Source organism: Larimichthys crocea, chromosome XII (assembly GCF_000972845.2).
Source record: "Larimichthys crocea isolate SSNF chromosome XII, L_crocea_2.0, whole genome shotgun sequence".
NCBI classification, from domain to species: domain Eukaryota; kingdom Metazoa; phylum Chordata; class Actinopteri; family Sciaenidae; genus Larimichthys; species Larimichthys crocea.
In genome coordinates this window covers 16,116,062-16,140,099 of record NC_040022.1, presented here as the reverse complement: position 1 = coordinate 16,140,099, position 24,038 = coordinate 16,116,062, and the positions used below count along the sequence as shown (strand labels likewise).

The following is a 24,038-nucleotide window of genomic DNA, read 5'->3' as shown; positions in this document are numbered from 1 at the left end:
TCAGTTGTTCAGATCAAACAAGGAAGAAATGTGATCGGATTGTCTTTGACCATGAAAAGTTTTATGGTGCCATGTGGGGTCATTTGAGTATCTCAAAAAGTGCTTATCTCCTGTGATTTTCATGCAAAACTTTAGAGTTTACTGAAAGTGGTGCAAAAAAAAGAAAAAGAAGAAACATCAAATGAGCAGCAGTTCAAATGCCCTTTTTAATAAGAGAGGTCAGAGAATGGCCTGAGGAAGGCCACAGGCACTCAAATAATTACGCATTATAACAGTGCTATGCAAAAGAGCGATTCTGAACGCACAACACGTCGAAACCTCGAAGCAGCCGTTGAGCACGCTGGGCTCCACTCCTGTCAGCTCCTAAGAACAGATAACAGAGGCTACAAAGGGCACAGGTTTACCAACAGAAGATTAGAAAAATGTTGCCTGCTCTGACAGATCCCTGAATATCAGCTGCCACATGCAGGTGGGTGAAGGGAGTAGGAATCCATGAATGAAGTATGTCGGAATATTGTTGGAAGACGATATATTACTGAAATACTGCTCATTTTTACACAATTTTGACGCCCAATTTCATAAACTGGCTGGGTGATTAATAACACTTTCTACTTTGGTCTGACAAACTCAGAACACATATTTATTTTTACTTTACACAGACTTCAAACATAGCGTACCTGAATATTGTTGCTGACTGTGCCCATCCTTTCACGGCCGCAGTCTTCCCATCTTATGTCTGCTCCCTTTGGAGCGCGGTGAAACGGTAGAGTCGCAGCATGAATGCACAGCTGACAAATCTGCTGCTACCAGAGTCTCTAAGGACTCTTCCCAGTACCTTTATTGAAGCCATGCTTCAGAGAATTCAGACTGCTATAGGAGCCACAGAGCTTCCTAACCTATATTAGAAAAGTAGGTAAGTGCACTGCTCTTGCGAACTTGATGTACTGTATGTCCAGCTGAGTTCAAATAATAGGAAATGCATTATAAAGTGTATTGTTCCTCCCTGAATGGTCTAACAGGCGACAGTGCAGTTCAGAGCAATATACTCTAAGGAGCTGTGTAACATTCAGAATAGTTAGGAGGCACAGAACTGAAGAACAGCATCAAACGATTTCCAATGTGTCAGTATTTCACAGGCTCCATCATTAGAAACTGCAAACTTTATATAGCTCTAGACAGCCTCTTCCTGCAGCTGCTCATCCTCCTTAACTCAGCAAGAAGGACCTTGGTCAGAGAATCTACATCAGAGCCCTGTTGGCCGTGGAGTAAGATCTCTCTGGAAGGGCAACAGTCGGTGCATCACATCTTAAGTCTGTGCTACATGGCAATATGGCCATAAGGAACCAGTCAGCGACAGCATGCTGGGTGTTAGTGCAGAGAGAGCAGAAGACTGTGCATCAAAGATTTGTGGTCTGATGAAGCCAAAATCAAACTCCTCAGTTGTAATTCAAAGTGCTACGTCTGGAGGAAGCAGGCGCAGCTCATTAAGCATTTAACATGAGCCCTGCTGTGAAGTACCGGGGTGGCAGCTTGATGCTGTGTGAGAGATTTTCACTGGCAGTTACTGGGACACTTTTAATAAAACTAAGAACAATGAACAGAGCTAATAAGGTCAGACCAACCTGTTACATCGCGCCAAAGACCTTCGAGGCATGTTGCACCATGGCTGTCACACCAAAGCGCTACAAAAAAAAAACATTTGCTGAATTGGAAGCCCTTGAATCACATTAAAGAAATGTGTGGAATGACATGATGGTTGTTTGTTTACAGATGCTCCCCACACTCGAGCAAGTCTCAGAGGGAGAAAGCTGGGGTTGAAATCGCTGTCAAAAGTGTGGTGCTGCAAATGTGAAAAATGTCTGAGAGCAAAGAGAGGAAGAGACTGAAAAAACTATATAATCGATCTAAATATCCAGCTCCTATATCTCTCTACTCTGTTATGTTGTGTGTGTGTGTGTATATGTATGTAAATATATATACTGTATGTATATAACCAAGAACCAAGAAAAAAATAGATGAGTTTAGAAAGTTCTTCTTTTGCCAAACTTTAGTTGTTGCATAAAAAAGAAAAATAATTAGCTGCAATTTCCTCGTAAATGGGAGATAAAAATGTTCATGTCCTGAATGATGATAAAATAAAATTGGCAGCAGTCATTTAAGATTGGAAGAACCTTTTAAATCTTAATGTGGGAACCAATTTAACACCTAAACCTGTATGTCAGTCATTTTGAAAATTCTCAGAAATGTTGTCCTGAGAGAGGAACGTGGCCTTGTCTGTGCTCTTTAAAGACACCTGCTTTTAATTGTAATATGACTGAGTCAGAGACACTGAATGTCTCCCAAACCCTTAGTGACTAACAACTGCATTCAAATTCATCGCCACAGCACTTTATGGAGATTATTCCCCAGAGAAAGGGATGTTTTTGTTTTTGTTCTTTCTGATTGTGCTCCAATACAATGTGCATTACTGTGCAGCGTAAACGATCAAAACATTTACCTTAAATTGCTGCCAGTAAATGTTTTTGTCTGAAACTTAATGGTAATATCAAAGGTCATTGCATACATTCACCTGTATTACAAAGCAATCAAGACTGGATTACTATTATCTTATCTCAGATTCATAATATAAAAAGAATAAAGCAGTAATTGTAGTCACAAAACTGGGGAGAAAGAAGATTGTTAAATTATGGGAGCTAAGATAACGTGGCAGGAAGGTCATTGGTTCAGTCTCTGGACCAGCAAGATCAGTCTGAGTGGATAAAATGCAAAAGCAGTGCTCCTTATTACCACAACTGAGGTGCCCTTGGATCCAGATAGGGTGTTGCACATTTTTCATATGTCTCCTCACCACCATAGTTTTTCCTTCAGGCTAGGATGGAGAGGGTGAGGAAAAGTGATTTACAGTCAGCAACTAAACCATTAAATGCCACTTAATCTTATATACTGGACTGTGAGATATTTGGCTTTTAGGGGCAATCTCTGTGGCTGTGAAGTGAAGCCTATGCAGAGGTGCCAAAAACTGCAAACAGCCACTTGAGGCTGGCTACAGAGCAAGTCAACAAGTCTCCATAAATCCCCTTGTTAAAATGTCCAACTTCCAGAAATAAAGATGTTTACAGCCTGGTACAAACAACAGTTTTAATCTCTATAGCTAATTTCCCCATTCATGACAACTGTACTGAGGGTTTATTTTCCATTCAAATTATATTAAGGCTTATGCATAATTAACAGTGTGGCCGCTTTGATTGACAAATGGGTACCATTACAGGCAGTTTGTTTGATAATCCAGGTGTCATTCAGCCTGCATCAGGTCCACCAATGATCCACGTATTTGCCCATATTTAGATTAGGCGACAGAGGTAGGGTGGTGGCTAAAAACATGTCGAAAGCTCTTCATGGTGAAGACGGCGCTGAGGTTTCGACAGCATCTTACAGACTTGATTATGACAACTGCACTAACTGGAAAGAGCTAGTAGTTCAAGCGTGAGTAAAGAGTGACCACAGGATTTCAGGTCTTTGTGATGATGTGGTTGAAAACCCTTTACGATGAAAGCCATGACCTAACATTGGGCTTTCAACCAGTTCAAGCTTATAAGATGCTCTTCATAGCTACTAAGTGGATCTTGAGTGCATGTTGACTGCCCAACAAATCCTCCAAATTAAATGACAAAATGTATTTGTCTATATGGCATCATCAAATACGGTATAAATATGGATGTCGTATTCGTGACATCATCCGTAGGTTTCTGAAAAGCATAATGTGAAGCTCAGTGTGTTTGTACCAGGCTGTAAACATGTTTATTTCTGCTGAAGTGCTGCTGAAGTTGGACATTTTAACATGGGTGCTAATGGAGATTGACTCATTCCGTAGCCAGCCTCAAGTGGCTGTTGGAGAAACTGCAGTTTTTGGTACTTAATCTGCTTCACTTCTCAGCCACGGTTGCCTCTTTGGCGTCATTCATCAGTGCCTGTTACAAAACATCTGTTTTATGATGTGACAAATCTGTGGTTAGGGTTTTTTAAGGCACAAAAAGAAATGTTAAAGTTAAAATGACTCAACCATTAGGGTTAAGGAAGTGTCATTGTCACCGTTAGCTCCTTCATATTGGAGACTGTGAGATGAAGATGAGTGCACCAACTGAGCCAGTAAGTGGCCCTTGAGTTAGATGATATTGCTCATTACATCTTGTACCACATTAACATATTGTGGAGAATAGACTGGCAACACTTTGTCAAGTGAACCAGCCTTCTGTCTGAAAATTGGCTTGTGGCTCGCTATAAGCCAATTTAGTATATACAGATATACATATGTCTTAACTCCCTCTTGAGTCCTCTCAAAGAGCTGCATCTATACATTTACAGTTATAGTACACACTATGGATACTTGCACATAAAAATACTTACTCTGTTGTATTTTAAGAATGAACTTTTCTTTCGTGCGTGATTGCAATCATGTTTTCTGCACAGCCCTGCTTGCTGAGATTTAAATATGCCTCACGACTTTACTGCGTGCTCGGCGTGTTGACATAGTGTGATTGACCTATTTCTACGCCTTTCAAATCATTCACGTTCATCTCATCCTGGGAAAGAAAAACAGTGTAGTGTATGTGCTGTAGATGCTCTGTCCAATCAGAGCTTGATGAGAAAACATAATGAATTATGAAGCAAGCTCATCTAAGGGAAAGATTAAATCAGCGAAAACCATAGCATGTCAGCAATGGAAAAACTTCTTTTGATAACATGGTGAACAGAAAAGTGTTGGGCAGCTATTTGAGCATAAAGACTGACCAGAATCTTTGGACCAACCTCACTTTTGAAATCACACTTTTGATTGTTTCCTATTCACAGCAGGAAGATGACCTGCTGGCTTTTTAGCAGCATCAGAGCTTCCACACAGACGCCCGCTGAATGAATCCGTGATTCTTTTATTGGTAATTACTACCACAGTGGCACACAATGGAGGGACTGTGATTGTGTGTGTGTGCGTGTGTGCGTGTGTGTGTGTATGTGTGTGTGTGTGTGGTATTTCCATGTCAGCCCCTGGGCCTATCTGTCCGCAGCTGAAGATGGTTATCCACGTTCAAACTTTAAAGGTTGCAAAAGGGTAAAAACGTGGAGCAGCTTTTGTGCGGTTGATTCATTTTCATCGTCTTCGTCGTTCTGTGCCCGGCAGATGAGATTAACTTTTCAGAGACGTCACCAAACTCTTTTGTCCTCTCGTTTATTTAATGTCACATTACATACGTGTATTCACGAAACAAATTCACAGCAGTACAGCAAGGCAGACACCGAGAGACATGAAAATGGTTTCATGCTAGCATCAAACACTGCCTACATTTAATGATAGATATCTTGGTTGTTTTACTGCATATGAGGAGGGATGTCCGGGAACTTCTAGTCTCCTGACTGAGTTAGCAACAATAACACATCAATAACACATCAACCCTAACGAGTAACAATCACACAGTCCTGATGATTGCCTGTGTGAGTCTGTCAGATACAGAGTACAAAAATCACTTTACAGCTTTGACTGTTTAAACATCACACTGTATTTTGCTTGATTGTGCGAGGAAAAAAAACAATCAGCCCAGAGGGTATTCAAGGGTTTGACTGATTTTCTTAAACATACTTGTAATTCACCCAGGAGATTATTTCCACAGTGGAATATTTTTGGCAATCAGGCTCTTCACATGCTAAAACATAGCTGTTCGGGTTTGTGTGTCCAAAGGAGATGAAATACATTTTGAGGGATGGCCGTGTCGCAGATGAAAGTGGTAGGGAAAAAAAAATGGCACCAAAGAAAATACGGCACACAGTTGACTCATAAAGGAGCATTTCCTTTAATATTAAAGAAAATATTTGAGACTTTGTGAAATGTGCCAAATTGCCAAGAGTTGAGGCAATCAATATCAATACTGCTCTCAAGTCTGTAATTGGAAATGGACAGAGTTAGTCTGGATCTGTTGTACTAAAACCAACCAACTCTAGGAAGTTACTACTCAGATCCAAGAAATTATCCCATACATAACCCCTTGTTATTTTTTACAACTGCTAATTGGGAGCTTTACATGTGATCGTAGGCAGATTGAATTATGTTTAGACATAACCATGACCAGCTGTTTACCCCTGCTTATAGTTGTTGTGCTGAGCCAAGCTAACCTGGCTGCAGCATATTACATCCAAACTTGAGAGTGCTCTCATCAAACTCTTGGCAAAAAAGCAAATAACTGCATTTCCCAAAATGTCAAACTTTTCCATTTACAGAGTAAATTACATATTGATGTCTTTGTGTATCATGACCAGGCTGGGTGGTGCTTCCTCCACTCTTCTCCCTCTCAGAGCCAGAGTAAGAACATTTCGGACGGAGTGAGACACTCTCAGCAGAAGCGCCTTCAGTCCAGCTCTGTACTCTTTTCGGATCAGGCAGTAAAGCACCGGGTTGAGACAGCTGTTTGCATGAGCTAAACACACAGTCAGGGGGAAGGCGTAGGCCTGGGCGTTGTAGAAGGCTTTGCTGAAGGGCACCAAGTCAAATTTGATTAGCACCCCCCAAAGGGTCAGAGCCTGGTTGGGCAGCCAGCAGATGAAAAAGGACAGAACCACGATGGTGACGGAGCGGGTGACTTTGGAGCGTCGGCGGTGGCGTCCTCTCTCAGACTCTGACCTCTCTGTGACATTTGCGCTGACCATGCTGCCTACGATCCGCCGGCTCAGGATGAACCTCAGGAGGAGGAGGTAGCACACAGAGATGACAATCAGTGGAACTACAAATCCCAGGAGGACTTTCTGTGTTTGATAGAGTCCAAGCAGGACTTGAGGATCCCAGTGGTCTGAATCAGAGTCAGAGAACCGCACTAAGCACAGCTCGTCATCTGCAGACACCTGTAAACACAACAACAACTGCATAAGAAGTGTGTACTGTAAGCAAATGAAAGCAGGGATGGTAGTTCAGTCTCGGTTCAACAAACCTGGACTGTGGTGGAGTAGAAAGCATGAGGCAGTGTAGCCACAAGTGACACCACCCAGATGGCTAAACTGGCCCATTTGGCACGAGTAGTGTCGTTTCTAGGGCAGTCCATCTTCAAAGAGGTGACCAGGGAGCGGTAGCGGGTCACACTCATGGCGGTGAGGAAGAAGACGCTGGCGTACATGTTCAGGGTGGTGACAGAGCTCACAATCTTGCACATGACCCGGCCAAAGGGCCAACGAAAGTCCAGCACCGTGTCCACAGCCCAGAAGGGCAAGGTGAGCACAAACTGGAGGTCTGTCAGCGCCAGGCTCATCACAAAGCAGTCGATGGAAGAGTGGTGGTGGCCTCTGCGGCGGGAGTGGAGCAGGAAGAGCGCCAGGAGGTTACCCACAAGCCCCAGAACACACACCACCAGGTACACCGTGGCAATGAGAACTCGCACCTGTCAAACACATGCAACAACATTTAAATCTTCATCTTGGAGCTGCCAGATGGTCACAAAAGTACACACATGGAAAACTGAAGTGAGAACACCTCCAGACACTTTATTTCACCACATGCTGATGAGAATGACATTTATTCATTTTATCCATCTGGATTTGTTTTTTTTTTTTTTTTTTTAATCCTTAAATAAACCTTACTGCCAGATTTGCGCTGTCTCCATGCAGATCCAATGAGGACTCCTTGGAGAGGATGTGAAGCCAGCAGTTCAATGAAAGATTAAACGCAGCGAGGTTGGAAGCTGCCTCTGTGGGGCTGACAAGTTTAAAGATTTCATGTTCATCCTCCTCTCCTCCGCACACGCTCAAAGCGGTTAATGATCCAGAGGAGGTGCTGTTACTCTGCATGACTGCAGAGGGTGAAGAAAAGGCGACTTTCTTTATATTTAAAAAAAAAACAACTTCCCAGTGTTTCACCTCCTTTTTTTAGGCTAACTTCCAGAGTGCTGGTGCGCAGATTTGGATGCAAAAATCCCCATCGTCCTCGTCCTGTGTGTAGTCTTGTTCAAAGTCTCTGCGGGAGGTCCGGAGTTGCGTAAATCATCCGAGTATTTGTAAACTTAAACGCGTCTCTGCTCGCATGTTACTGCTTTTATAAGCGGAAAGAAATATGTAAAGAACAATAAAAAGGTGATTAATCCATGTCAGTTTACTTAGGAGCGTCCATGCTGAAGTATGTAGTAATGCAGCCGCCTCTTCTTTCGGTGATGCTGACAGCATCCTCATACGGGAGGCTTTTATACTCGCTCACACTCTCCTCCACCTCTCGATGGCGCGCTGCCGGGCCAAGCGCACATGCACTACAGGCTTAGTACGAGCAGATAAAGGACATGAATGAAGCTTCAGTGACTAAAGTTCTGATTTTCAACTTCCTATTTTCCATTAAAAGATACAATCAGCTGTTTTTTAAAGGTTTTATTTATCTGCCATAAACATGTGTAAGAGGGAAAGGCTAGTCACTCACATGCTTCACACTGCAATCCAGTGTCTATGTGTATTAAAGCTGTAATTTGTGCTTTGTGCATGGTGAGAAATGTCAGAGGTATCTTGGAAGAGTGCTTCTGTAAAAAGCTTAAATAGATGAAGTAAAGACAAAAAGGGCCTTGTGAGATATTTGATCCCAGTTCTTTTCTTTATTAAACCCACCTGTACACAAAAGATAGAAATAGTAGGAACTGGAAAAATATCTTAAAAGGATGTTGCTATGCCTGGAATTCACAACCCCCACCCCAAGCAGCATTTTTGTCCAGATTTTTTCCTTCAACACATTCAATCAATCTTTCATTGAAACATTGAAGTCTGTTGATAAAAAAAAAAAACTCAGACAGTTCATAAACAAGTCCCTGGAAATAGATTTTAAACATTGGTTAATTATTTACACCTGATTTAGACTAATCTAACAGTGCCGACTTTAAGACATGCTTAAACATACTGAGATTTTGTGCTTATTATGTTGTATGGTAGGAAGTGTCTTTGGTGAATGGATTGTTGGGCCTCAGTAAACATGTATTTCTCCCTTAGTTCATTTAAAACCAACTAATACAGGATTTGTTTGCTACAAGCCTTTTTGAAAAAAATGATTGTTGTATTTATTTTTCTCTTTGATGGAGCCAGCTAATCACAGGCTCTGATGTCAGGTCCAAATATCACCTTTAATATTCCTGCGTGTGATATGAGGGTAAATTATACATGATGGTATTTTCAGAAAGGTTTCCTTAGCCTACAAGGGTTTGTTCACATGCATCTGAAATGATGCACATCAGAGGAATGATAAATTAGATTTCAAACAGCTTTCACTCTTTGTGAAGGAGCCAGAGAGAGCGAGAGAGAGAGAGATGAGTGTGTTGTTTTTGATTTGCATTTCTTATAGGTCACTGTTGGTATTCACACAATGCATCAATATGGACACCGTGTACATTAGAGAGAAAATAAGGTGGGAGGTGCAGGTTAGAAAAGGGAAAATTCAGTCAAAGTAATTTTCTAAAGCTGTTTCAACAGTCTGGACTGGACTTGCTTGGACACGTCTGACCTATCAAACAATTTGCACAAATCTTTCACTTTCATTTATGGTTTGCTGAATTTGTCCAACCGTAGACAGCCTGGCATCTTGTCTTATCAGTAAACTGCAACACCTCACCAATTTATTTCAAGTGACATTATAAGTGACCCTCTTCTCTGATTTAAAGTCCGGTCGAGGCACATCATTGTCATCTTTCTTTGTCTGCTTTCATAAGCAGTGAGGAACAACTTCAAATGAAAGCAACAGTAATTTGTTGACAGTTTCCTTTCCCCCCTTTAATGTTTAACCAATATTGAGATGGATGGAGATGCAGATACGGCTGCAGGCTGACCCTGAAGTTCTCTGTGAAGCCGCTCATTTGCATTCTGTCAAAGCTTTCCAAGACACTTGAGCATGTCTAATTTCATTTTTCATACGTGTGTCTTTGTTTTTTTCGCAGCACTTAGAAAACAAAAGTGATCACTGAGGAGATATTGACATTGATGATGTCACAGCAGCCTGCCGACAAAGTGATTGGAATTCACATCTTGAAGGGTCTGTCTGTAATGCATGCAATATAGCAGAGGTGAAGTAAAGCTCTTCACAAGCAATGTTCTTATTAGTAATTCAGGTGTGCGCAAACAAAATATTAAGAAAGAACTTCATTCAGAAAAGGGAAATTAAAAAAACGATTATATATTCTCTCTCTTGTTAGTAAAACCTTGACCATTACATCCACCCAAGGGCACCATTGAAAAGGTATAATAATCATTTGTATAAAGATATGTGTCTCACTGTTTTTCTTTTCATTAAGGCAGAAGAAGGCAAGGAGAATGTGTAAGTGCTTCGGCTCCTGATTGCAAAATTTAAAAAGATTTTGACCAAAAGTTCATGAAACCACAAATGGGACAACTCAGCTTGCAAGAATATCTGAATTAATGATTTTTTTTTTTCCTCCTGCGATCTGTTTCTCCCTTCAGGTACCACCCCATCTGCTCATCTCTCACCTGATTGATATTCTGATATTCAGGGTTTATACCTACATGTATAACCACAACACATTGCTTAAAGCAGTCTGATTAATAATTCATTTTCTACCTCTGTGGCTTTCGAGGCTTTGGTTTGCTGAAATCATTTGGTTTTTAAATTGTAAGGTTTGGTCCACTTTCTCTGTAACAACTTGAACAAACAGCTCTCAGAGAGGATTGGTAAATGACACCTATCCTGCAAATAGAGTCGCAGAAATACTGGACTCATGAGCTTAAGTTTACCCACCTGAAACATTTCTGACCAAACTTTTCAGTTTATTAAACAGAATCATGCCATGACAGAATGTAATATTTTAGTTATTCATTTAACTCATATTGTTTCATCTTCATACATTATGTTTCAGTGCTAGTACCCTAGTGGAGAGTGGAGAAACTAATAACCAAGTTTGGTTTCTGCTTAAATACCTGCAAAACTAATGATCAACCTTGCCTGTATTTTTTTGTATTTATTGCTAATTAGCATTAACATTGGCATGCACACCAAACTATAACACTGTCTGCAGACTGTATTCCAGTCAAACTGCAGTATGTAACACACATCTTTAGGACTGTCCTCAGTTGAGTTCAGCTTATTGCAGCGAGCAGAGGTTTCAAAAATAAATCCTCACGTGAGCCTGATGTTGCCCTCAATCTTTTGCTGGGATTGCATTGAGCTAATAAAATATGGCACACTCCAGATTCTGCGTGTGTGTTGGTAAATATGGACAGAGTTACAAACTTATTGTTGTGGATTTACGGCTGAGATCCTGACATCAGATCAGCGATTAGTGGATCTTATTATTCTGGATAAAATATCATGTGAGCAGTGAAACAGAGACAAAGATTACCAGTTAGATGTTTAATAGATGGATTCCCTGTAACAGAAGGTTGTTTCAATAATTATCCCTGAAATGTTTGAAATTAAATGACAGTAGATGCATTTCTTGACCCCACTTGAAAGAAAGTACTCCACATGGATACATGACCAGCCATTAATTAGAGTTCCACAAAAACAATAACAACTTTTATATAAATAATAAAGACTTTTGCTGAGATATTATACCCCTTATTCTTTTTTAATCTAAAGGCCACGTTCCCATATAACAGCTGGCATGAAAGTGAAGCTTATTTATGTCTGAGTATTTATGCAAGAAGGCATCCAGCAACTTTTGCTTATAAAGTAAGTTCAAATATTTCCTCATTATTTTTGCGATGCAAATCTTTTCCAAATTGGACACATGGCATTACAGAAATAAACAAAACCCTTCAGGTGTTTCCAAAATCCACTGGAGTTCACTTTTTAATTATCTTGCGCTTCAGTATTGCACTCAACTGTTACAAAATTCAACTCAGATCATTGTTGATAAAGTTTTTCCACACATACATTAGGAGTAAATAATAAAATACAGCAGCGACTATACATTTGTGTCATTTTACAGATTATACCTGCCTACATCTTCCAGCAATAAAACACATCACCAAGTCTCTGAGGCTCTGTTTTACAAAGCAAAGAAAAAAGAAAAAAGATGAGATGTCTGTTTGGATGACCTCCTCACTGACCTCCATCTGAGTAAGTGAAATCTTTTAACTAGATATTTGTGTGTTGGACTGGATGGCAAACGCATCATAACACCTCGCTCAGTCTCTGCAGATAGAAACAGTTGCTGAAAACCAATCAAACTGCTCATTTGGATGCTGCACTTGCAAGCAAGCCCGCTCTCCTTCACTACATCTTTCCTCTTGGGGACCCCACGGGAGATCAGTGATTGTCTCAATGCCTGTCATCCTGGTGGTGAATTAATGGGAAGTTTAATGTGGGCAGATCTGTCCAGGGTCAGAGCTTCTCCCTCAAGATGCACAGGTCCTCAAATCCCCTGGAGATGAGAGGAAGAGGAGAAACGTCTTGCACTTCATCCATCATCTGCAGGGAACGGGATGGCACTGTGTGAAGACATGGTAGAGAGGGATGAGTGCATGTGTGTGCGGACCTGAGGGAGAAACAAGTGTAAGTGTGCGTGCGTCTGCAGACCTTGAGTCTGTGTGTACTCTCCCCTGCTGAGTTGGCTGTAAGGCTCTGGCTGAAGATTCGAGGAAATGAGCAAAGAGAAGGAAAGGAGCAAAACCTGGACATAAATACAGGACAAGCAGGACAAAAAGAGGACAGAACAGAGATGACAGAAAACACGGAGAAAAGAAGAAAGGCAGTTATTAGCCATAACCTACATAAAAATTGGCACAAAAGATGAGCACAGGTGCTATCCTAACATTTGACTCGATTAAAATCTTAAAGGTAAACAGAGCCGTGGTGGAGCACAGGCAGTGCTTTTTTTAATGATGTGCTCAAGCGCTGACCTACATCTATCATTTAGTTGCTGCAGATTATGCTGTCAGAGCAGACTCTCAATGGTCTCAGTTCATGTAATGTGTTATATGTCTCACCAGGATACAGGTCCCTCTGTTTGTTGTTTTGCTGGGGCTGTTAGGAAGGAGAGCCTGTAGTCGGCTTAGTTGCTCCAACAGAGCGCTGCAATACAAATAGAGGCAGGAAGATGAAAGAGACTGTGTAAAATAGTCTCTCACATAAGGGGCCACCAATTCCTTGAAACATAGGCATCATTTTTTTTTAGCGTCTGTGATCACTGGCAACTAAAAGACAACAAAAAAGAAGAAGCAGCATGCAGCAAGGGAAGTGTAAGTACGCAAAACCATCTTCCCACGTTTTATTTCAAGCCACCATATCACTCTGCCAGCATCAGGGAGAAAGCAGTATAATGAGATGGCAGGATGAAGAGGAAGCAAAGTCAGAGAACACTGTGTGAGATTTTAAAATTGGATGGGCTTTGTATTCGGGGGTAATTTTACACCGAGGCGTCTCAGTCCTCATTTTAAACAAGTAGATTTTTCTTAACCAGGTTGTCAAAATACCCGTGAGGTACGGGTCTCGGGGACAACATCAATATTCAAGATCAATAAAACTCTGACAGACAACACACAACAAGGGCACAAAAAAGAGAACATGAAAAAATGTTGCCACACGTGAACAAATCCGAGACTGTGAAATGAAATGGCAAATAAAAAGATGAACTGGGACATTAAAATATTCAAAGAACCACTTTAAAATTGATTATTTTTTCTGATTTATTTCCTGTCTTTGAGATTATGCCTATAGTTGAGCCCCTAACAGTAACTGTAGAGACTGAAAGAGATGCTGCTGCTTTTGTCAAATCGAATCAAATCAAATCAAGTTTATTTGTATAGCCCTTTACAATAGCTGGACGGTACCCAAAGTGCTTTACAACAAAGCCATAAAGCAACACATAACACATGCATAACAAATAAATACAATTAAATGTGCTGTAGTGCTGCAGTGCTGCAGGGTAATAAAAGCCTTCCAGAAATACATAGAAAGGAGCAGACAGAATAGTACACCTTAGAAACAGTACTGCTCTAGTCAGAATTGAAACGCCAGTCTAAAAAAGTGGGTCTTAAGTTTTGATTTAAAAAGGCTGAGATCAGTAGTGGTGTGAATGTCAGGGGGCAGGTTGTTCCACAGTCTGGGAGTAGTGACAACAAAAGAACGACCCCCCCACTGTTTAAATCTCAACCTAGGGACCTCTAACAGAAGCTGACCCGAAGAGCACAGGGCTCTGCCACAATTGCAAAATCTCTGACAAGTAAGAGGGGGCAAGCCATTAATGGCATTAAAAAAAACAAACAACAGAATTTTAAAATCAATTCTAAAATGAACTGAAAGCCAGTGGAGTGACGACAACACAGGGGTAATGTGTTTGCGTCTGGACGTGCTTGTTAAAAATCAGGCAGCAGCGTTCTGCACAAGTTGGAGACGAGAAATTGAGGACTGACTGAGGCCAACGTAAAGGGCATTGCAGTAGCCCAGTCTGGAACTGATGAAAGCATGGATTGCGCTCTCGAGATCCTGCCGACTGAGAAAGGACTTCACTTTGGCCAAGAGACGGAGCTGAAAAAAGCTCATGCTGATAACAGAGCCAATCTGTCAAATTTGAGCCCATTTCAGACAGAAAATCAGTGGACTTCAGCTAAACCTGCTACTTTTGAACTGAAAAAACAATTTCATTCAAGACGTAACTCAGCTACTGTTCATTGTAAACTGCAAGAACGGAAAGTTTGATTGATGTAGCATTGGTAACTGAGGGAGGGCTTAGCAAATGGTCAAGCCATTGATCGATCTGTTGATTAGTCGATTGACATCATTAATCATTTAAGTCATTGTTAAACAACAACAGTCAACTTATTATATAGCACCTTTAAAAGAGTTTACAAAGACATCACACAAAAGCCTAAAAGACAAAAACTGATTTCAAAAAGTGATTTAAAGGAAGTCATTGATTCTGCGGGGTTGTTCCAAAATGTTTACATTTAAGGCTCGACTTCAACAGTTAGTAAGTGCCTCCCCTGAGGATCTGTGGATGTGAACTGGCTTATACGGTTTCAATAGTAAAATCTTAAAATCAATTGTAAAATGAACAAGGAGCCAGGATTGGGAAAATGCAGTGTTGTCTATTAAAACCAGTAAGAAGCTGAGTTAGAAAAGAGGGAGTCAACAGACAAGACAAGCTATATGAAGATGTCACCTTTAGTGGGGAAAATGTGATTGGCAGAAAAAACAATTAAAGGTCATAAATAGATGAATCAATAATTAAAATAACCATTAGACTGCAGCCCTCACTGGATCATTTGGGGACTCACTTGTTGGTTTCCTCCAGCTGCTGGATCCTTCTCTGCAGCTTGACGTTGTTAGCGCTACATGCAGACATCCTACAGGAAGAGATTGAGAGAAAAAGAGGGGGAATATAGAGAGAATTAGGAACACGAGTATCAAATAACACCGTGTTATGACGCTGTATTCTGTCATCTTCATTGCCCTCTTTGCCTATATCCGTCTGTGCGAGTGCTATCTCGCACCCCATTCTGTCACCCAGTGTCTCCACCTCCCCCCCTCTTCTTCTTCCTCTGCTGTCTCTCTCGTTTCTTTTAGTCAGTATGAGTCACCCGTCATTATGGCCCTCTGACTAAGCTGAACCACGACTGATAATGATACCCTGTTGATACACTCCGCTTGTAACTGACTTAATTACCAACAAATGCTGACTCTGCTCTCTAAAGATAATCTCTCCCTCATCATGAAACTTTTGTTGTCCAGAGGCAACACGGTTTAAGCTCAAATGAGATATCGATAGCATGCTGTTAATTTAAAGGTCCAGTTCGATAAGTAAGGATTTATGAAAAGTATGGGTATATGCACACAGGTTGGTTTGGTGACTTTAAAGCTCTGCTGAAAGCATACAATCAATTTTGCATTAATTTTTGACAGAAGGGAGGACCAGACAAACTGTTTTCTGATTTAAAATATGTCTTTATTGATTCAGGTGTTATTGATTCAGGTAGAAGACGGTTTCATGGTTTATGGATTATCACACTGGTCACAACTTTTGAACCCCAAACTCTCTTCTCGAACTTTATCCTACTCTCTAAATTTCAGATTTAAATTTCGGTCCTGGCTTTTCCACGCAGTAAGAGATGTCTCCCCTGTTCTGAGATAAATAAGTGATGGAGTTTTAGAGTCCAGCAGTGCAAGGAGAACCACCTGAAGGACATCATCAATAAGTTCAAGCAATCCTACAAATATCACAGGCACCAATAAGCCTGCAGGGGTTTGACCCAGTCATGTAAAGGGAACTGCTGGCCTTTTCTGAAGAGTCAATATATGAATCAAACTACAAGCTCTACAAATGCATTGTTTGCGGAGGTGTGATGAGGTATAAAAGCCGGCGTGGAGGAGGAGGCACACAGGATTAACAAATTTGGCGACAAGAGCTGGCTGTGTGGTGGGGCTCATTCTGCACAGCCTGGAGGTAGAGAAGATGAGGAGGGGAAGGAGGAGGAGGAAGACTAAACTGGGCTTCAGCCTCTATTGTGAGACGCTGCATCTTCACAGCATCTTCAACTCCCTCTTAACCCTACCCCGTACCAGCTGCAACATAGAGCAGGTTAGCCTGCTCCTTTATGTCACACTATACAGTGTTTTTTTTGTCCGACTGACCTCAAAGCAGACAAAGAAAGATATCAGCTGTGCTGTTTCTGCTTGTGCCGGAAAACCTTCACCTGTCTTAGCTGCTTATCTTTTATAAGCAGCGGCATAAATAAAGTTTTTTTTCTGCTAGACATCTTCTGGATCATCCTCCTCTATTTGTTTGTACGTAGAAGGTCAGAGTCCACCATCTGTTCTGTACGATCAGGTTAATTATAATGTGTTTGTGTGCATAGAGCACCTCCCTCTGGAGTTTTCAGTGATGTAGACAGTAATATTTATAGCCTGATCTGTTTTATGCTGCACACACATTAGAAGGAGTCTGTAGTTCAGGGTGTTGATTAGCTCAGTTGGTAGAGCATCCGCCTCATGTACGGAGGCTCAGCAGTAGCCCAGGGTTTAAATCTGACCTGTGGCCCTTTGCTGCATGTCATTCCCCATCTCTCTCTCTCCCCACATTCCTGTCACTATCAAAAATAAAGCACAAAAAATGTCTTTAAAGTATAGTTTTTAGCCTAACTGCAAAAGTAATGACATTCCCATCTTGGCTGTACTTTGTGTTTAGTGTGCTAATCAGGGGAGAAAATACTAATCTAAGCACCGCTGTGTCTAAACAGAGCTCACAGAGCAGCTAGCTTGGTTACCAACATTTGAACATATCTTGCACATTTATGAGTGCATGTGGACACACTTATCATATCATCTTGGCTGACATAATACGTTTGTTATTGTTTATGATTGGAAAATGGGATTTTGCAGCTAGGAATTCCTTAATCCACACTTTTTCAGCCATGCATTCTTAGCATTCCTGAATCATATTGAACAATATCAGTGGTAAAAGTAAAAAATGTGCAGGGTCCTTGTGTTTTCATTTCAGCAACGCTAGTTCTAACTCACTGTTGAAGTGATGTTAAATCCCCCAGATATCAATTAGCTTTGTGTCTAGCTCTGTGAAGCCCCTTTCTCTTGAACAAGTTTGAGCCTCTGTTAGAGTCTGCTCTTTCATTGTTTAGTCAGCCATGACAGCTCCCACAATTCAGCTCTTTGTCTTTTTATTCCAAACAAACTACTTTTGTAACTGTGAATTTCCTAAGAACCTGGGGAGCTCACCTATCAGCAAGTGAAGAAGCTCTCGAGAACAAACTGTGATGTGAAATACGGGCACTTAGAAAAGTTCTTATTCCAACCATGAAACAATTTATTGAAGTTAATTAAGTGTATGACAAAACAGGCTCATTATAGAGTGCTTGATGAAAGATGAAAGTTTAATTTTCTAAAGCCAAGGTGTGCAGAGATATTGTCATGTTGAGTAAGGATGCTGAGATCTTACCTCCCCTCCAGATTATCAACGTATTCCCTCTTCTTCTTCCGACTTTCCTGAGCTGAGTGCTTGTTCCGGATTTTCCGTCGGATCTTCTTCAAAACCCTCTCTTCAAACTTGTCAGGGAGATCAAACACATTGGAGGATAGGGTCAAGAAAGAATGAAGGAGAAAAGGGTAAGCGAGGGAAAACTGGGTTGGTGGGGACGGGCGGGGGTGCAACTGGGGATACAGATTTCGATTTTGATGCATGTTTGTACTTGACAGAGAGAGAGAGGGGAGGCAATGAGTGTGTACCGTGTGTGTGTGTGTGTGTGTGTGTGTGTGTGTGTGTGTGTGAAGACATCTGCCCTACCTACATGTAGGTGTGTGTCATGTACCTTGGACAGGGGCAGTTTGCTGGATAAGTTCACTCCTTCTTTAGCCAGGAGCTTCTTCTCATCCTCATTAAGTACAAGCTCCTGAAGGGAATGGTGGTGGATTTGCTGCGCCTGTGAACCAGATGGACAGAATATTCCAGTTAAATTGACTCACTGGGCAGTTTACCCAAAGAAGGTACTGGAGTGGATCTGTTCATAAAATTCATAAAATGCTGTTTAATTGGTGCAAAGGCTATTCTCTTCTCTTCTGCTCTCAGAGAGGTAGAGGTCAGCATAAAAAGGATAAATTATATAGAAAAGCAGTGGACCGTACAGTTAGTTCATATTGTATTTATTCAGAACCCTGAGAATGAATTCTTTTGATTTAATACCTTACATTGGTTAGAAAGTTTGACAAACTCTTATTTCTTCCCTCCTTACTGTCTGTACCTGGTTGGATAGCAGTAGGTCCTTCACCGTGAGAGTCTGAGTAGGCAACAGAGGGGAGGTTTGGTTCGTAGTGAGGTAGTACGCAATACCAAACTGCTCTTGGAGGTCACCAGACTCCAAACCTGGAGATTAACACAGGAAAATTATTTTTAAAAATGCCTGAAAACAAAACATGAAATGTTCTTTGTGACTTCTGCACCGTGCCTTCCTTTAGAAAACACTACAAAATATATGATAATCAGCAATGTTAAAAGAGACCGTTTTTCAAAAGCTGCCCTCAAAAGACAATTTCCTCACGTGATAAATCACAATTGTACAACCTTTTATCCTTTACAAATGCCCCGAAAAGGGAAAACCAAATGAGCTGCTCTTTGAAAAGTCCCCTAACTGTCACAGGGCTCAGTCAAAAGCTCTCATTATTTGGCTACAAAAAAGCACAAATGGATAAATCTCACACCAAGGTCCTCATTTTGCCACCCAGTGCCCTGGTTTTCCTTACTTTTACCTCAATGAAAGTCTGTGTTCACTATTAAAACAACAAACTCTTTCACAGCTCACTCTGTAGCTGGACATTTCTTGCCAGTGTGAATCTAGCCTTACCTAGATCTATGGAAACATAAGATGTTTTTTCATTTGGCGGTGCGTCATTCTGCAGAGGTGGAGGCTGTGTGAAATGCAGTGTGTCGAAGGATGGAAAAGGCATGCAGGAAGGTGGGTGAAGACTCTCTGCGGGATCTGTCGGAGGGTCTTCGTTGATACCGCTGTCTGTGGTGGAGGGTGACCACAGGGGGGATGCAGTAGTTGAGGAGGAGTCGCTCCCACCCAGCAGGGCGTCCAGGAAGTCATCAGCAGTACTTCCTTCAGGGCTCAGGGTCTGTGGAGGAGGATATGTGTACATAATCTTGTCTTCTAATCACATAATCATATTCCCACACACAGGCGCAGAAAATAACATAAACACACCGGGCACTCAATTCCTTTAGCTCATTTTCGCATGGCCTCATCATTGTCCGTCACGGTTACAGACATACAGGAAAACTGCAAATGAGCTCCTCTATTTCCTCAGACTGAGCTTCAATAACACATGACATTTGCTGAGAATACAGATCACATGGAGCAGTCACGTTTTTATATTTAATGATATTCATTGAATATGTTCTTGGGATAAGGATGTCACTAGAGTGACTCTACTCAGGAGCAAACTGCACACGAATGACCCTGTACTCACGTCATGAATTGGGATAGTCCACGGTAGGTTGCTCTGGCAACGGGTGGTTTCATCTGTGTTCCTGAGCAGGAGGTCAGCGAGGTCCATCCCACCATGCACCTGAAACAAACTACTCTGAGCAATGGCTTTAAAAGTCAAGGTGCTCCTTGGCTTCCCAGAGGAAAAACCTGCTTATGACTAATATGTTTCACATCTCCAGTTGTGCTGCTGTGAACTCAGGTTGCTGAATCCCACACTTGCCCTTGACTAAGACTCCTTAAAAATCAATACACTTTAATCTTCTTCAAAACAGCTATCATTCTTTAAACACACTCTGTATGACTCATTCTCTTGCACATGAACCAATGTTGCACCCAGTGATCCCATTACAAATGTGTCTTACCTTGTCTGTAGTCAGCGTCATAATTCCAACATTAAAGCAGCAGCTGATGAAATTACAGTGAAACTACCCGGTAGGAATTCAAACACACACACAGACAACCAGATCAATACGTTCCTCTATGTGGCTTTGACGTCTAGTAGGAATGCCTGAGTCTTTAGCAAGGGACAAAGTTGAAATGGCATATCAGTCAACTGCATTTCCCAAACTCAGCTGATCACCGTCCAATCCAGTGTTCCCAAGGCAGCCAAGACAGCCAATCGGCACAAAAGGAAGAGTCGCTGACAGATTAATTACTCAAAGTTGCTCACAGGTAGACCACAGTGACCTTTGATGTCATCATGATAAGTAAGGATTGATTCCCTGTGTGGTTTCACATTCATTTGTTGTTGACAGGATAGATTTAAAGAGTTCCTTTTTATGGTTTTTACAGGCAGGCGATTAACTTCATCTGTCACTGTCAGTAGAAAGCTCAAGTTTATTTGAATTGATTTTAGTGATACAAACCTCACCGCTCTTTCTTCCATTCAGCAGTTCAGTTATGTTTAATATCAAACTAATTACATATATTTTATGATTATTATGATTATTATAAGCATGTTTAGTTCTTGACTCATCCTTGTTGAGCATTATTGGTCTGTCAGTGAGTTATTTGGTCCACATGCTTTTGTATGGATCTCAACACAATTAAATGGGTTGTGATTAAATTATGATACAGACATTCATGGTCCTCAGAGGATCAGTCATAATAACTTCCCTGGTCACCTGGCTTTTCCTCTAGCTCCACCATGAGGCTGGCATTTCTGGTTTTGAGTTAAATGTCTTGACAACTATTGAACAGATTTTTTGTTTTTTATGAAATCTGGTATATATGTATATGTTCATGCCCCACTCATGATGAATTTCCATTAAAGCTCCAGTGTGTAGGATTTAGTGGCAACTAGCGGTGAAGATGCTGAATGCAACCCTGTCGCCTCATCAACTCCTTCCTGGTGTGAAGCATCAATAATGGTGGCAGCGAAACCTGCAAGAAATGTTTAGTTTGTCCATTCTGGGTAAATTGTGTCTTTTGTAGATTTTACAGGTTCATTCTGACGTAACAAAACATAAAGATTCTTGTTTCCAGGTGATTGTTTGCAGGTCTACAGCCAGATACAAAAAGCAACTTTGGTTTCTAGAGCTAATTTTCCCATTCATGACAAATGTACTGTATCACCTGTTCAAGTTATATTGAAGGGGTAGTTGGGTTGTATTAGGCACTTATTCATAGTTCATAGTGTGTTACCAACAGTAGACAGCAGTCAGCATGCTCCCAGTTTGGAGAAGCAGACAGAAGTTTTGGCTTTGGTAGTTGATTGAAGCCCTGGTTTGGTCATGGTCAGCAGAAAAACGTTCTTTAGCCTCATAGGCTAAAATAGGCCCACCTGAAAAAATCTATATCCATTTAAGTGTACACTATAGTGAACATGTTCTCACCACTTTAGCTTGTTGTCAGACAGCCCTTTCCCTCCTACAGCCCAACCGTTCACAGTGTATTAAGCTACAGATCAGACATCAGGTAAAGCAGAGAGAATATACTCATTACAGCGTACACTTAAATGGATATTGATCTGGACTTAAACAAGTTTTTTGTGCTGACCACAGCAACAGGGCAGGCTGACCATTGTCTGCTGTGGGCAACACACTGTGCATAAGAACCTCATATAACCCCACTTTACCCGAACTATCCCTTTAAGGCTTTAAGTTAAGCATAATTAAGAGTGTGGCTACTTTGATTGACAGGTGGGTGACATGGCGTCACATGTGGTTTGTTTGCGCAACCCATGCTTCTTTCAACCCGCCTTAGCTCCACCCACGCTCCAGGTCTTTGACAAGTCCTCCGTGGTTGTGAGGTGAAACAGGTGCAGAAAAAACTGCAGTTCCTTGAACAGCCACTTGCGGCTGGCTCCAGAAGAAGTCGGCCTATATAAGCCTCCATGTTAAAAAGTCCAACTTTACAGCAGAAATAAACATGTTTGCATCCTGGTACAAAAAAAGGTTTTTGTCTCTACAGCTAATTTCCCAGTTCATGACAACTGTACTAGACTAAATATTTATATAACTCACTCAAATTATATTAAGGCTCAAGCTAAAAATGTTGTATTTTGTTCGAAGGAAATTTAGTGATATTTAGCCTGCTGTTTTACTGGTTCGATTTGCAGGCTGGGAGTCCGGTGACCACCAAGAGCAGTACTGCGTACTACCTTACTACAAACCAAAACCTACCCTCGGCATCTTCAAACCTCCCCCCTCATTGCATGTGTCGTCCACTCAGACTCTCACGGTGAAGAACCTGCTGCTATTCAACCAGGTACAGATAGATAGTAATGATAATTAACAGTGTGGCTGCCTTTTTCTGATTACAGGCCGTTTGTTTGGGCACACAGGGGGTCATTCAGCCCGCCTCACGTCAACCGTCAATCCTTGATTTTGCCATGATTTTTAGATTAGCCAGGATGCGGCAGGACTGCCATGATGGCGGTGACCACCACACTCTGTGCTTCACGTACAGTTCTTCAGAAACCTGTGGATCATGTCTAACATACAATATTCATATGTATACTGTCTTTAGTGCTGATGGAGGTAGGATTACCAAGACGGACACGGCCAGGGACACCACATATGAAGACTATATGGTTGAAAAAGAAAAATACATATCTCTATGTATATGTATCTATCTATCTATATGTATCTAATTAGCAATTGTTAGTATACTTATGCTGTACACGGTCAACATACCAGCTTAAAATCAACAGTGTTAGGATACTGATATTAGCGTTTAGCATAAGAAATGCTGTGCCTACAGTAAGTACAACCTCACTTCTAGCACTGCTCGGTCTTACTCATCTGACTTCTCTCTATTCTTTGCTGTCTTCCTACTGAGATACTGGTTATTGTTATCTCTTCAGAACTCTTCATAATAAAATACAGCTTTGTAGTTCAACTGGTTGAATGCACCAGTATGGGGTTGCACGTACTGTATTGGTATAAAAGTACACAAGCAAAAGTTGTGAAGAGCTGCCCTTTCACTTCTTAGTGAGTCTACCAAACAGCAACAACAAAACTTACTCTCTATTGATTTTCTTTAAATTGGTCAAAATGGACTTGAATGGGCAAAAAAGAAAAAGAGTTTCTTTGAGTCTATCAATAAGACACTTTCTGCCATGCAGTTTTTATCTATTACTGAAGTTGAACAATAACATACTTTTTTTTTTCTAGCAGAATGGCTTCACCGTGCCTCACTGTTTGTTATCTTTATTGCCATAATTATGAGCATCTGTTTCGTTGTATTTCTTAGCATACACACCATAAAGCAAAGGAATTATGTAATATGTCCTGCAGTTACACAAGAGGAACATACACACTTGCAAACACTATCTAACTATTATCACAGTGGGGAAGAGATTCTTCTTCAGTGGTAGAGCTATTATACTTCTCTTCAGTAAAGAAAACATAGAATCAACAGTCTGTCTTCAGGTTTCTAGAATGAATATCAACACAATCCTTCCATCGCTGCCTCAACTTCAAAGTGTTGTTACACCTCTGAGGAAAGAGACTCAGCCTCATATGTGAATCTGGTAGCTCAAATAATTGAAAGTCATTTTCTTTTCTCTTCAGATGATTTTTTTTGACATTTTTTACCTTTGTCAGATAGTTCAAAGTAGACAGAGATGTGATATATTTTCTTTTGATTTT

General features: G+C 41.1%; 2 protein-coding genes across 3 annotated transcripts; both read right to left on the bottom strand.

Annotated features, from left to right (window-relative positions):
* Window positions 1-5,204: 5,204 nt before the first annotated feature.
* LOC104929666 (relaxin-3 receptor 1) lies at window positions 5,205-8,736 on the bottom strand. Its single transcript, XM_010744247.3, has 3 exons — window positions 7,612-8,736; window positions 6,969-7,412; window positions 5,205-6,882 (listed from the first exon to the last, which is right to left on the bottom strand). The coding sequence occupies exons 1-3, from the start codon at window positions 7,816-7,818 to the stop codon at window positions 6,271-6,273; spliced, it is 1,263 nt and encodes a 420-aa protein (XP_010742549.1). The 5' UTR covers window positions 7,819-8,736; the 3' UTR covers window positions 5,205-6,270.
* Window positions 8,737-11,766: 3,030 nt separating this feature from the next.
* LOC104929667 (cyclic AMP-responsive element-binding protein 3-like protein 3-A) lies at window positions 11,767-20,493 on the bottom strand. Of its 2 annotated transcripts, none has more exons than XM_027284807.1 (10): window positions 20,307-20,493; window positions 19,925-20,023; window positions 19,297-19,570; window positions 18,688-18,818; window positions 18,268-18,378; window positions 17,898-18,004; window positions 15,226-15,294; window positions 12,937-13,021; window positions 12,527-12,620; window positions 11,767-12,438 (listed from the first exon to the last, which is right to left on the bottom strand). In XM_027284807.1, exons 1-10 carry the CDS (start codon window positions 20,325-20,327, stop codon window positions 12,332-12,334), a joined length of 1,098 nt encoding a protein of 365 aa, XP_027140608.1. In that variant the 5' UTR covers window positions 20,328-20,493; the 3' UTR covers window positions 11,767-12,331. The 2 variants fall into 2 exon arrangements, with proteins under 2 accessions (XP_027140608.1, XP_019117678.2); XM_019262133.2 differs by having other exon boundaries at window positions 18,247-18,378; window positions 18,697-18,818; window positions 20,307-20,492.
* Between the last annotated feature and the right edge of the window lie 3,545 nt (window positions 20,494-24,038).

Coding starts and splice junctions, on each gene's coding strand:
- LOC104929667 (XM_019262133.2), bottom strand. CDS start 20,327: ATGACGCTGACTACAGACAAG. Junction 12,621..12,936: donor ACAGAGGGACCTGTATCCTG/GTGAGACATATA, acceptor ATTTATGTCCAG/GTTTTGCTCCTTTCCTTCTC. Junction 12,439..12,526: donor AGAGTACACACAGACTCAAG/GTCTGCAGACGC, acceptor GTCTTCACACAG/TGCCATCCCGTTCCCTGCAG.
- LOC104929666 (XM_010744247.3), bottom strand. CDS start 7,818: ATGCAGAGTAACAGCACCTCCTCTGGATCATTAACCGCTTTGAGCGTG. Junction 7,413..7,611: donor GAGACAGCGCAAATCTGGCA/GTAAGGTTTATT, acceptor TGTGTTTGACAG/GTGCGAGTTCTCATTGCCAC. Junction 6,883..6,968: donor TCTACTCCACCACAGTCCAG/GTTTGTTGAACC, acceptor TTGTGTTTACAG/GTGTCTGCAGATGACGAGCT.